The sequence below is a fragment of the Anastrepha obliqua genome, chromosome 3 (assembly GCF_027943255.1).
Source record: "Anastrepha obliqua isolate idAnaObli1 chromosome 3, idAnaObli1_1.0, whole genome shotgun sequence".
Lineage (NCBI taxonomy): Eukaryota > Metazoa > Arthropoda > Insecta > Diptera > Tephritidae > Anastrepha > Anastrepha obliqua.
The window spans coordinates 19,386,173-19,401,498 of NC_072894.1; the positions used below are offsets into that span (position 1 = coordinate 19,386,173).

At 36.1% G+C, this 15,326-nt stretch overlaps 1 protein-coding gene across 2 annotated transcripts in view; it reads right to left on the reverse strand.

Moving 5' to 3' along the window:
* LOC129240135 (UTP--glucose-1-phosphate uridylyltransferase) overlaps window positions 1–15,326 on the reverse strand; it is a 55,053-nt gene that overhangs the window by 35,994 nt on the left and 3,733 nt on the right. The window contains exon 1 of one of the 2 annotated variants that reach the window (XM_054875675.1): window positions 8,014–8,437. The exons of the other annotated variant lie outside the window; for it this stretch is intronic. Within the exon in view, the coding sequence (XP_054731650.1) occupies window positions 8,014–8,043 (30 nt within the window). The 5' untranslated portion in view covers window positions 8,044–8,437. Of the gene's footprint in view, window positions 1–8,013; window positions 8,438–15,326 lie in introns of those variants that run through there. 2 annotated transcript variants of the gene reach the window in all.

Below are 15,326 nucleotides of genomic sequence, written 5' to 3' on the forward strand. Positions count from 1 at the left end.
AGAAATAAGGGTGCAAAATATTATTCGTGCGTGTCCACGATGTTTAATTTATTTTTTAATATTTTTAATTTATTTAATAAATTTATTTTAATTGATTTAATTTAATCTCATCCCAACCTCATTTTCTAGGTACTATGATGGGGAAATTTAAGCAACTAGCAATAGAGGAAGGAAAGGTTATAATAAGAACTCGTAAAAATGGCGATTCCAACAAAAAAATAGCATATATTTAAAAAATCACATATGGCTATTGGGAAAGTCCTTCAGGTGCACAAACTATTCGCGGAAGGTTGAATGAAGAAAGCAAACATGGACGGGTCTCAAGGTCGCGTTAGCAATCTCAATATGAAAGAAAAATTGTTTGATCAAAATCATTTGTTGGATTTAATAACCAAATACTTTGAACAGAGTAATCTATGATCTGAAATATTTGTTTGGCAAGGTCTACGTGTGGAAGAATAAAGAAGTTTAACTGTCTTATAAATGCACTAAATACACATTTAAGGTCGCTGAAATCGGTATTAAAGTTTGGGGATGCATTCGCGCAGGTGGGCCACGGAAATTAGTATTGCTAGAAGGAAAAGTAAGTGCCAATATTTACTTAAGATTTTATATACTATGTGTTGGACTAAAAAATCGAAAAATTTTTTATGGCGTATTCTAAAAGGACATATCTTAAAAATATAAATTCAAAAAATCATAAAGATCGGAGCACTAGAACGAGAGTTACAGACCGCTTCCACGCAAATTATCCACAAATGAAGTGCAGGCAAAACTTTAGACGCGATTATCTCGAAGTCGTGTTTTTTGAAAATTACCGGTGATCCGCGGTGATCATTATTTATCAAAAACTATTTGACCGATTTGCATAAACTTTTTTTTTAATTATTCGAAGTTACAACATCGTGAATCTGAACAGTTCACTTTTTATAAATATAATATTTGCATAGTTCGCTGGAATAAATTTTTTTTTTAACTTTTCAACCCCTCAAAAATCGTTTTTTTGGTGCAAAGTTGTTCCCATATCGAGAAAATTTTTTTTGGGTAAATAAACCGTTCAGATTCACTAAAAAACATTTTTCTACAATAATCATTTAATTTTTTTGATTTCAGTTGAGCTGCTCATGCGCTACCGTGATCACCGCAAGCCTCTTCTAAAAAACGGCCTTTCGGGGGAGGGGCGATAACAACAATAAATAATAATATTTTTTTAAATAAAAACACCAAAATGTATTCTTCGAGAGTTACCCTTCAGTATATGCCTCATTTGAATAAAAGTTCTAAAACATATTTAAAAAAAATTATAACAATCGTTAATTTCTTCGGGCTCACAAGGTATATAACCCCTTAAATATCCTTAAAAAGGTTGGAATACCTGAAGGAAGAAGGCTGATTTGTTTGCAATTTTATACTGCAACAGGAAAATGCTCCAATTTACACCGCAAAAAAAGTTACTAAATACTTAGGAAAACAATATACTAGGTTGTTCATTAAGTTCTACGGTGCAATAAGAGAGAGCGTTGCTATTAGCCTATTTTTTTTTTTTTTTTTTTTGGTATGTTAGCACTCTCTTCATATGAACGTATGTGAAGTTTCATTTCAATCTGTCCATTTAGTATCGACGTGTCACAGTATTTTCTACAACGGAAAAAATCAAGTATCACGCAGCGATTGAATTTTTATTTTTGGATTTTTAGAAGGTTTAAAAGCAAAAGCGATTTATGAACGAATGTTGAAATTGTATAAGGAATTTTCGTTAACAATTAGCGCAGTAGAAAGATAGGTTGCTGAATTTAAACGTGGTCGTACAAGCCTTGAAGGCGATCCGCGCTAAGTAGATCCAAAAAAACAAAACAACAACACCACAAATCGTAGAAAAACAACCGGATATCGTAATGCGAAATCAGCGAGTGACTGAAAGAGATTTAGTACAAGTCCTAGGCAGCTCATTGAGCAGTGTAAGCAATAATTTGACTGAAGCATTGGGTTTCAGAAATCTATGGGCACAATGGGTGCCGCATTCGCTAACAATGGATCAAAAACACAATTGAATGCGACTTTCTCAGCAACACTTAGAATATTTTCGAAAGGCTAAGGTGGATTTTGTGGGTCGATTAATCACTACGAATGACTAAAGAGTGATGTGAACCTGTTTATTCGGCTCCGAAACCAGTTCGTGTCCAGAAATCGGCTACGAAAGAAATTTTGTTTGTGGATTACTTGCAAACTAGTAAAAAAATACATTCTGAATATTATTGTAACTTTTTAGATCAGTTGAAGGAAAAAGTTCGTGAAAAAAAGACCCAGCTCGCAAAAGAAAAAAATTGTGTTTCATTAGGCAATGGCTAAAATCCATGAATTAAAGTTACAATTGTTAGAGTATCTACCGTGTTCACCAGACTTGATCCCTAGCGACTTCCATCTGTTTCCAGCCCTAAACAAATTCATGCGTGGAAAGCGTTTTTCATCGAATGATGAGGTCACAACAGCTTTGGAAGCACATTTTGCCGCCCTTCTAGATTCTCACTTCAAGGATGGAATTCATAAATTGGAATCTCTTTGGAACAATTGTATTAATGCTCAGGGAGACTATACTGAATAATAAAGTGTATTTCAAACCATAAAATTGTGTTTTTTTGAACAACCTAGTAAAGACATTATGAAATGGCCACCAGAAAATTCAGACCTATCTCCTATTGAAAACGCTTGGGCAATATTAAAACTGCGCATCGAAAATAAACACCTCAAAACATAAACGAATTACTTAAAGGTATTCTTGCAACTTGAGATAACGAGGGTCATTGGGCTATTAATGTTAGTAGAAACTTAGGTAGGTAGAACTAGCAGTCGGTCTCTAAACCAAGGTCATCAGTGTCATTTAAGAACGATAGTGGAAACTTACTTATGCAACCCTTTCTTACATGCCCTTCGGTTTTAATTATAAGATCTACCCATTTCTTTGGGAGTATATTTAGTTTTAATGTTTAAGTTAATAATTTATGAAAACAAATTTCAATAATTTCATTTATGAAAAAAAAAAATATAGTACGAGTACTTTGACCACAATTTCGCTGGGTGGAAACTTATTTATGTGATTTACTGTACGTACTTGCGTGCATACATTTATATGTAACTACACTTGTAAAGTCGCCGTGATTCACTTCTGGTTGTTGTTAGTGCTAAGATTGATTTCAAAGCATTTTCACGGCCTTCTAAGATAACTTATAACGCTGTTTAGAGTTATTGATGCCTTTGTTGACATCAAATGACATTCAGTGACGACATTGTAAGTGATAAAAGTGTGCCGGTTTTTATTATATAAATTATTATTATTACTTTTATTAAAATTATTATCTTACTTTAGTGTTGTTTATTTTTCCACATTAGTTTAGGCTGGACACACTTAGAATCGCTACCCTAAGAAGGTAGTATACTGTTGTTATTCTTTAACTGTGATTTTCATTAACTCAAAAAAAGCCTATTTTCATTGTTATGCCATTCAAAAAAAAAACTGATTTCCATATACTGTATCCACCAGCTTCTGAAGAAACAATAGTTGGAACGATCGCGAATGACACTGTCGTACTCACAATTGACCCCCACCCCCATATGGCCTCCCAAAAACTACAGAAAGGACTCGAGAAGCCAAACGAGACAAAATCTTCCCAAGTCTCTTTTACACTACAGAGTCCGGCACTCGAAATGTAACCAACTTCAGACCACTCGCGCGGCTAATGCACGGGTATCAGCTGTCTATTAGTTGGCTAAATGACAGTCCAGAGAATTGTTTACGAGCGCGCGGAAGCAATTTGTTGGGAGTAAACGCGAAAAAAAGAAAATCAGTGATGGATTTCGAACGCAATGGTGTTATTGCTCGTGAGCTCGAGCACAAAAGTAAATAAAGTTCTTGTTTATCACACCATTACTCGTTGCAATGAAACTGGCAGCATCGCAAAACATCATGGAGGTGGTCATCAAAGGACTGCAACGTCACGTGGAATGGTTCAAAAAGTGAAGAAGCGACTTGAGCGAAATACGCGACGATGTGCCAATCAAATGACGAAATAACAACTGAAAATATCTGACCGTAGCATCTGTCGCACACTAAAAAATTATCTCAAAGTCAAGCCTTACAAGATCCAAAAAAGCGCATGATCTCACACCAAAGTAGCAACAAGTCAGACTTGAGAGAGGGAAGGAGTTATTTCGCTTGGCCGAAAGCGGTCAATTTCCGAACATTGTGTTTTCTGACGACAAAATTTTTCAAATCGAGCAATTCCTAAACTCCCAAAACTATAGGATTTATTTGACCGGCCGTTTATACGAGATTTTGAGTCATCGATTGACCACCAGGATGCAGCACACGCCACAGATAATGGTTTGGGCCGTTGTAACCGCAGATGAGTGCTCTCTAATCGTTTTTATCGAGTTTGTCATCAAGTCGGATGCGAAATATTATCGGGAAAGTATTCTGGAGGTTGCTTTGATGCCGTGGGCAGACAAACATTTCAGTGGCAGACCATGGACGTTTTAACAGGACTCGGCGCCGTCTTACAAAGCTCAAGTGAACCAATAATGGCTAAAAAACAACATTCCGAACTTCATAACGTCCACACAATGGCTCTCAAATTCACCAGGGGCGAATCTGACGGATTATTCTCTTTGAGCGCCATTTTGGAGAACAAGGTCCGAACTAAAAAATTCACCAGTCTCGAGGCGCTGAAAAAAGCCATTGCCCGCGAGTGGGTCAAAATACCTGCAAGCCACATTCGGGCAGCTTTCGATTCGTTTCTGGACCGTCTCAAGGCCATAGTCAAGGCAAAATGTGGTCATATTGAGCAAAAGTAAATAGAATCTTTATTTTTGTATTATTTTCACACATGTTTTACTTTGAATTGAATAAAAGTAATTTCCAAACTAAATGTATGGCCATTTTAATTGGTTACATTTCGAGTGCCGGACCGTGTAAATCGAAAAACTTGCCTACCCGTTAAGCATGTCTCCGCATGCATGCTGATAGCAAACTCACATGGAAAACCCATATTTTCACCAAACGGAAGGCTCTAGGAATAAAACTTAGAGACTTATGTAAATTGGTTACTACATCGAAATTCCCAAGTTTCTCTCGAAAGTAATCTCTCACTTTACTCAGCTATTTTGAAATCGATATGGATTTGGGGAACTGCAGCCAACTCCAACATCGAAATGCTTCAAATATTCTAGTCGAAAACCCTAAGAATGATCTCAAACGCCCCTTATTACATCACAAATGCACAAATTCATCGTGATCTGAAAGTACCCACAATAATTGAGGAAATAAGAAAATATTCCACATCACACAACACACGACTACAATCGCACACAAACCCAACCCAATATGCAAATCCCATAACCTGCACCAGACTCAAGATATAAATATATAAATAAAATTAGTAAATGGTTGCACCACTGGATGTATTCTATAAATGTGTTTTTCTTTTAAATGAATTAAATAGCTTTAAGTAAAAATATTGCTTACTGTTTAAAAAACAGATCGCAATAAAAAAATTAAATAGCTTTAAGTAAAAATATTGCTTACTGTTTAAAAAACAGATCGCAATAAAGAAATGGATTAAAAAAAAATTAAATATATATACTACAGCTCCACCTTAATGTGCATATAAAGTCTATACTACAAGCCTATCAATCGAATAAAAAATACATGTCTGGAGTGATTGCTACATGTCTCTTATAATTATACGTGGAAAATGCATTATCATATTGTATAAAAAATACAAATATGTAGTAGGTACGTATATGTAATAAATGTACTATCATTAAAAAATATGCGAATAAATAATGATGAATATGGTTCGCTGTGCAGTCCAAGTCCAAGCCAGTGGAAAATGCTCTCTCTTACTTACATCTAAAAAAACTAACGATTTTCAATTGCGGATAAGTTTTCTCTAAGTAACAAGCAACCATCCATTTGGAGGCGAGATCGTATTAGGAGGCATCCTGGATGGTGCTCATATAACTATAAATCCTAAGTTTCACTCAAATACGCCAATTAATCTTGGAGAAAAGAAGTTGATCGCTCGAAGAAAATATTAACGATGGAGAATATTTGAGTGCCTTACTAACCAAGGGGGAAAATACAGATAAATATAAAAGAGCTGTCATCTAAAACGGGGCTCTTCTTCAAGAGGAACAGTGCACGACCCATATTTATATCATGCCAAGGACTGTCACTACAGCAGCATTCCACGCACATGTTTGGCGAATTTTTATTCCGCTAAAACAACAACAACATTTATAAGTGGCATAACATATTCAAGCAAGATGAGGTAAGCAATTGAAAATTATCAGCGCCGCCGCGATGGCCGCCGGTAAGGGCGACGAACTCATTGGTTGTTTGGAAAAGTCGAAAAACTTGTGCTGGCAGATGCAGATTTGAAAAAGTGACAAATCACAAAAATTTTTGTGGAATCATCGGCAACTTTTTTGCACATTCCTCATGAATTTTCAATCCGATGGACTAGAAATTTTAACGGTATATCTACAATTATTTACATTCTGCACAGAATGGATGGTTTTTCTTTGTTATATTATAGTCTTTTTTTAATTTCGGACTTTTTTTTTAATTTTCAAATTAAATAATATTCGGACGATTTTGTTTTTTTTTTTTTAATTTTCAAGTTAAACAATTTTCGGACGATTTGTGTTTTTAATTTTCAAGTTAAACAATTTTTGGCTGATATTTTTTTCAATTTTCAAGTTAAACAATATTTGGACGATTTTGTTTTTTTTTTAATTTTCAAGTCAAATAATTTTCGGACGATTTTTTTTTTAGTTTTCAAGTTAAACAATTTTCGGACAATTTTTTTTTTAATTTCCAGTTAAACTATTTTCGAACAATTTTTTTTTTTCAAGTTAAACAATTTTCGGCTGCTTTTTTTTTTTAATTTTCCAGTTAAACAATTTTCGGAAAATTTTTTTATTTTAGATTTACACAAATATCAAGATAAACAAATACTAGACACTTCTATAGTAATTTACATATAAAGTAAAATCGAAAAAAAATATCGCTACGTAAATTAAAAATTGCAGGCGCAGTTAGTCCTTTCTCGCCATACAAAAACAAAAATGGCATTTTTTAATATTTCATTTTGAAAAAAAAAGAAATTGTAATTTATACAGTTCATAATATTATATAAGGTAGGCCAAAATTGATCATCCGATTTTGTTTCTGAATAACTTTTTTTACAAAACAAAAAAAAACGATTTTGGGTGATTTTGATGCTTGGAGTGATAGATGATTTATTTTGACCTTCACGTTCTCCATTGCTTGTCTGTTTGTTTACTGCAGCTGTCCAATTCACAATAATCAAATATGATTGACGTTATGTGCAAAAATTATAAATCTGCCGAATAATTTTGTGTCACCTTGTATGCAGGAAAAATAGTTTTATTTTTAATTTAACACGCCTTCCTCTGCATTATCTTAAGTCGGTGCTGCTTGAGCTTATTTTTTTAATATTTTTTGTTTTGTAATTATTCTCCATAAACACACATATTTATATGTACATAGGTATGTATGTACATATGTATGCTTTCATAAGAACATTAATTAAATATTAAATATAGGAATATTAGCCATAGAATTGTATAAGTTGACACACGCATTAATAAAACTAATATTTTTTTGCACACAAGATATTTTTCATCTCAATAAGAGGCCGAATTGCGCCAACTTCTTTGGCATATCGCCGGCAGTTATTTGCGTACATATACATACATATGTACATACTGACATACGCAGACGAGTAAACACAATTGTTTTTCGGTACTTGGATGTATGCTACTCAGCTCGATGATTGACCCTCACTTAAACCGTCATTACCATTAGCGGAGGTGTTCTATTGAAGTAATTTATTTAACACACACATTTAGAGCTAGATAAATATGCAGTGTTAAGATAAAAACAAAAACACTATTGCCACTTTGGGAAGGAGAAAAAAAAACTCAACTTACCCGATCCAAAAGAATATCGATGGCATTCATAATGTTTAATATTTACGTATGTATGTATTTAAATATTTGCGCTTTTTATTAAGGAGCAGAATATGCTTTTATGTATGAGCAAATTTTTAGTAATTTTCTTAAATTTGTTTTTTTTTTAATTCGCATAAAGAATCACTCCTTCTTGCCTTCCTTATACTCTGGCAGCACTTTTCTATTTTTGATAATTCAAAATTTTTAAAAGGAATTCACTGCTTATTCAAAAAGTCTAACAATTAATTACGCTAGTAAATCGCAATGAATATTTAATTGCCACCGCCACTCATTTATTGTTTGCATCAATAAAATATTAATTATTTGTAAGCGTAAAATTTTGGGTGGCAAACGCTTTGATGGACGATCACTACGAAACTGTGCAATTGAAAACACCGACTTTTCAAACTTAAATTTATATTTGTGGCTTGGAGCGCACTGAACGTTGGATGGAGACAAATACACAGTTGCGCTTATACAAATGTATATGTACATGCATATACACGCATCATATACAGATCGCCGTACGTTGTTTTAAAGCAGACTCACTCATTGAAGTACTGAGGGCGACTAGCAGGCAAGTAATCAGAGAATAAACAACCATATAAATGTATATGTGTATGTTCGCGTGTATATATGTATGCATAAGTAGGTGCTGGCATGTGTAGATAAATGAGGGAAGTACGCGTACGTCAGTTTTATCACTGCGATAGTGGTTTAAATTGTGCTCCAACAAATGACAGAGAATTTAATGGCAAATAGTCAACTACGACAACAGCCAAAGCGACCTGTGCTAAATGCTTTAGAAACTCTCACCAACTGTCACGATAAGGTAGAACCAACTGTTGGGCATACGGCAGGCGGCTTAGATGCGTTTTCACGGTTAATGGTTATGGGCGTTAGATGAACTCCTGCACGCGCTGAATGATCAAAGGTTTAGCACACTAGGTTATGCGAATAATTTGGTGAAATGCATCACATGGACGCTTGAGGAAACATAATCGAAGCTCTTGCAACGGCCAATGTGCATCACTTAGAAGTTATGGAACAACAAAAAGAATTGCAATAAATCCAAAAAAAGACAATCCTTGTATTGAGCCCTCGCTTCCGAGGTGTCGCTGCTGATACTATTTTATATTCGCTCTAGTAATATACTGGTGATTTGAAAGTTTATATACATATGTGAGGTCTCGATCGCAGTAGTTGACATTCGTTTGAAACGTAAAGATCCTTTTTATCAGACGTCAGAAATGTCTACGTTCGTCCCGAAAAAACAGCATTTGCGGGAAATCGAGCTTCGTTTTTACCTTTTCAAGAAAAGTGCAGCTGAAACGTGTCGTATATTGATCAAGATTTACGGTAATCTCGCTCCATCAAATACAACTTATAAAGAGTGGTTTTGACGCTTCCAAAGTGGCATTTACGACGTGAGTGATAAAAATCACGAAGCGGCACCGAAAAAACTCGAATATACTCAGCTACAACAATTATTGGATGAAGACGCATGTCGAACCCTTCATGATATGTCTAAAGAGTTAACAGATGTTGACAGGTCAACCGTCGGTAAACGCTTGCATGCGATGGGAATTGTCCACAAAGCAGGTAACTGAGTGCCATATCAATTGAAGGAGAGGTTTGGTGACGTGTGAGAAAAAAAGGTTTTCCACATCGCATCGTCACTTGCAATGAAAAATGGATCTATTATGATAGAGCCTGCCAGATGAACCAGGTCCATCGACAGCGAAAAAAAATATTTATGCTTCAAAGGTTATGTTGTGCATCTGGTGGGATCAGAAGGGTGTCATCTATTATGAACTCCTTAAACCATCTGAAACCATCACTGACGATCGTTACCGACTGCAGCTAATGTGTCTCAAAGAAAAGAAGCTGGAATGAGACGGTAGACATGACAAACTAATATTTCTGCATGACAACGCCAGACCACACGTTGCTACATCGGTCCAGAAATATTTAGAGGGACTGAATTGGGAACTCTTGCCCCACCCGCCGTATTCCCCAGACATTGCACCTTCGGATTACCATCTGTTCCGATCAATGCAGTCAGCCCTTATTGAAGAGCAGTTCACTTCTTACGAGAGCATCGCGTAAAAAAGGACGAAAACTTATTCCCATACCCAATACTATGCACCCGCAGTAGGAAACTATCTAAGAAAGAACCGACACTAGGCAGTGCAAAAATCAGTTTTTCTAAGGAACCAACATGATGTGATGCTTGACATATTCACAACAAGCCAGCATATTTTTAGTAAAACATGGAATCTTATGATTTACCGGTAATTTACTACTGTTTTAAAACCAATTGTCCCCTATACTTCTTTAGTATGGTAGTTTAAATGTAGGCAGAGGACTGCAAGAACTAAATTAGGTAAATTGATGCAATCGGTGTGTATCGGCTTACCTGGTCCTAATGGCCTAGACAGACAGCGCCGTTAATCGGGATTATCAGCGCAGTTGATTCTGATTAAAATTGTAGTGTGATGAACTGTGTGAAGAGCTGATTTGCTTATTGGATAGTTTTGTAAGTCAAAGATGAACCGCAAGCAACAAAAACGGGTATTAGTTGGCCTGATACTTGAAAATACTTAAAAAATATTTATTAAAGAAACTCGCATTGGCGACGGCAGGTATCGCAAGAAATGGAATAATAATAGGACTGTCACAATGGGTCCATTACGGCCAAGAATTTTACTGAGAGCTAAATAGATTGGCGCCTTCGACTCAAATACACATACAGGGTTTGATTGAAAAGTAATGAGCCTTATTTTTTTTAAGCAGTTTTATTAAACCTTTTGGCTTATACAACTAATATTCTTCAAAATAGGCCCCTTGAGCGTCAATATACCGCTGGTAGCGGTCCTTCCACTGCAGGAAACATCTTTTAAACTCATCCGCCGGAATCGCGTTCAATTCGGCTGTCACAGTTTTTTGGATCGCCACGATAGAGTCGAAACGCCTCCCCTTCAGCTATCTTTTCAGACGCGGGGACAAGAGGAAGTCCGGAGGGGACAGGTCTGGGCTGTAGGGATGGTGGGGAAGCACCGGAACCCCCATCTTGGCCAATGCAAAGGTGCAGAGGAAGGCGGTGTGCGCCGGCGCATTGTCGTGATGAAGGGTCCAATTGTTGACGAGGTCGGGGCGAACCAGAGCGACGCGGTTTTTCAGCCGAAGGAGCACTTCTTTGTAAAGTGGTTTCTGGAGGTACAAACTCCTTGTTGACGATGCCTCGAGAGTCGAAAAAGCTGATCAGCACGTTGCTCCAACGATCGCTGCATTTTCGCCAGCGCAAAATCCTAACACACTTTTAAAACACCTTTCACGCGCGGAGCGATGTTGACTGAGACCGGTTTCTAGTGGAAGGGGAAGATCCAACGATCATTTTCCCCCACCAGCCGATTCGGTTGATCGCTTGGCAGACGCTCCGCGCGGGAAGGCTCATTACTTTTCAATCAAACCCTGTAATCTATTTTGCTCTCAGTCAAATTCGTTGCTGCAACGGACCCATTGTGTTGGGCTTATACGTTGTATGAGCTTTACGGCGACATAGTCTTAGGGCAGCGTCCGAATCATGTCATGTCTTCCGAATGGGTACTAACGCTCCAGCTCTGATAGTATTCGATGCGGTACCAACTGGTGGTAGCAGAGGTAGAAGGGCGCCTCCTTTGCGTTGGAAAGATCAGGTGACGAAGGGCTTGGTTTCACTTGGTGTGTCCAACTGGTTACCACGAGAAAGAAACGATTGGCGCGGCCAAAATCGTTTAAACAATTATCGCGTCAATCCAGAAGAATAAAAAGATATTCGATAAAAAATTTAAATTTCGATAAAATCTTTAAGGAGATGGCAAACCACCAGAACTAAAATCGCTGTGAATGTATCGGCTTCCCTAAGATTGACGTGTCGATTCTGCAACACAAACACTCTCGGTTTTTCTTTACGAACTGCACTTGCTGAGACTGCCAATCAAGGCGAATCTATTAAGGGGTCAGTCTACTTTGGAGACTCGAAAAAAAGGCTATATTCGTGATTTTTTTTTTTGAGAAAACTATAAATGATAGTAATATAAAATTTGTTTGATTTATTAAATAAAGTCTTAAAATTCAGAAATAAATTTTTTTTTATTCAATTTTATAGTATTTTTAGTAAAAAAATAGCAGTGAAGCGTAACGTCTCAAACATGGGTTGGTGAGGCAGCTCCATCAGAACTCAAGAACGGCTTGTCTGAAACAAAAAAATCAAAATGTTTCAGATTCAGTAAGATACTGGCTACAAAATGACCCTCGGATATTAGGTTTTAATGAAGACAAAAAAAATGGCTGATAAAAATGGAAAATTTTTGATAGAACGGTTTTTTTTTCGCATATTTAAAAAAAATATATAGTAAAAATTTAAAATTTCAAAACCCCCGAGCGTCAATTTGGTGCAAATTATGTCTAGAATAGGTGATCCAAATTTTATGAAAATCGGTTGATTAGTTTTTGAGATACACTGGAGCTAGATTTTGAAAACGTTGTTTTGAGAAAAACGCGTTTAAAGTTTTTAATGCACGCTATACGCGCAGGTAGACGAAATGATGTTCAGGTAAAAAAAAATAGTTAGAGTGCTCGGATTTTCTTAAAATTTTTACACAATATTTCTGGATATATGTATATACTTTCAAATTATGCAAAAAAAAAAAATTGAAAAATTTTAAAGTGACAAAGTAGACTAACCCCTTAAAGGTGATAACAGTAGGTCGGCTGATTTGTTTTCTTTTTTTTCCTTCCCCGCGTACATTCGGACGCCGGCACAAAATGAAATAACGGAAATCCGTTCCATTTGCACTACCGTCGCATGCTTCTAATTCAATTTCGGCTGTTCAACGCAGTTCGGACTTTTCTTTTTCTTTCCAAATGTATTATTAGTGTAAAACGAGATATTGAGATCGCAACGAAGCTACATGAGCGGAGACTGTGTGGGTTTTTTTCGTATATTACTAACACAATCTGCAGTCGCATTCTGCACAATCACTTCACATGTATTTACACACTTCTGCAAACAGTCGTTGCTCAGACAGCAACGAAGTGTCATTGGTTGATCTCAGTGACCAGTGACCTCAGCCCATCAGCTGATACTGTTAAATTCGCTTAGAGGCGAATAAGAGTATGTTATTGAGTACACCTTCTCAATTCTTTCACCATGTCAAATAATATAAAAAAAAAATTTTGGGACAAAGTCATTGACAAGTAAAACCTAGAAGTGTTGTTGTCCGCCTAAAATTTTTCAAAGACTTAGCCGATACATCAAAGGTGTTGTGAACAAAAATCTGAAAACAACAGCCGTAGAAATCCGCTCCCAACATTAATGTTCAAGTCGAAAAGTTCGAAGTGCCTTGTACCGAGAAACAAACAAAAAAAAAACATTTATAAGCGAAATTAAGAAAACAAATTTAAAAACAAATTTCGCATTGCAGTATGCCCACAAGTCGACTGATTTCTAGATGAATGTGTTGCTTAGTGACGAGAGTCAATTCAATTTATTCGGCTGTGATGGCTAACAAGCTTGTTCTAAACTATGAATCATCCCGGAGGCTCATTGATGGTATAAGGCAATATGTCAACGAATGGGGTCGGTAAATTGCAGTTTGTGGAGACAACTATAGGTTGGTTTCTTTCAGTAGACATTGTAAAAACCAATTGGAAAGAATCAGCAAGCACACCACATGGGTCTTAGTGGCGGAAGATATTTCCAACAAGACAGCGACCGGACGCACACATCTCATTTAATAAAACAATGGTTGGTTTATAACGTGCCGAAACAACTCCATTCATCAGACCTCAACCCAATAGAAGATTTACGTAACAAATTAGAATACTGAATACGCAAAACTATTATAGCGACAAACCGGAACTGAAAGATGGTCTGAAGGCGAATGGAATCAAATAACATCCGAAAGAATTTTTTCCATGCAAAGTCGATTAGGGGCAGTAGCAGAGACAACCATTTGCACATATTATGCAGTGCATACACTTTTCTATGCTGTAAATTCAGTTTTTTGTTTGTTTATATAATTTCAAAATACTTATTTTTAAATTTTATTATCGTTATTATTATTATTTTATTATTAATATGTGTATTCCTTAGTATTTCGTTTGTGTACTCAGGTTTTTTTTTTAAATAAAACCATTATTTGTAAGGAATACGTAAAATTTTCTGTATGCCTGTACATATTTGCAGTGTTTTGTGCTCTTTTCTGAGTAGGCAAAAAACTTGCCCTTTTACAGAGTTAAGTGCAACATTGAATAATTTATATACCGTCAAGGGCAACATTTTTTCGTAGAAACAAAAACACCATACATTTCTGTTACATCACAAATATTACTTTAGCTCCCAAAGTCAACCAAATCGATAGTTCAAACTCTGAACGCTGTTAGATCACCCTGTGAATATTTTGTAATATGCAGCAAGATAAGATAAGGCACTCAAACCAACAAAAGCAAAAATGTTGGAGCACACCGATAATGTGATGCCAGCTCCACAAAAGTAGGAGAGAACAAACCTCCAAAATAAAATGTAATATGTATGTATGTATGTATGTGCATATAATCCTTCTATGTGTACAAATTTAAGGCAATCTACACCACAAAAACACTAAAAAAATTCAGACAATTAAATGCTTTACAAAAATTGCTCCGTCAGTGCCCTTTGTTACCTTATCACTCTGAAATGCTCAACTTAATCTCTTATCACAGGCAATTTGAGTAAACATTTTTGATACTATTTATTATTCACGTTTTCACACACTTGATTACTTTAACTCTCGTTATCACTGCGCACTTTATTTACATTTATTTTTGCGCCTACATATAACGCTATGGAAACTTTACGGATTCAGTTGATGCTCGCATCGATTGGTATTGATGCCTTTGCCTGCTACTGTGATGATCTTTTGATGCCGAATGACGTTTTGTGTAGATAAAAGAGGTTGAACAGAAGTTTAAAAATAGAAAATGAAAATATTTTTTAAAATCATTATTTCAAAATTACAGTTACATATATAAGTATATATGAACACATGTGGTCATGAAAATAGGTATCCCTCACGTTCACGTTCCTACAAATTGATAATCCCAGTAGGTTTCTGTGGGAGGGAGTACCATATTTCTTTGACGTTTTGCCATAAATCCTTCTTACATTTTAAATGTTTCCTAACCGCTTCGCTTCTTTAAATCTCCCCAAAAGGTATCCAATGGGGTTTAGGTCGTATGACTGGCTCTGCCAATTCATAGGCCTGGTT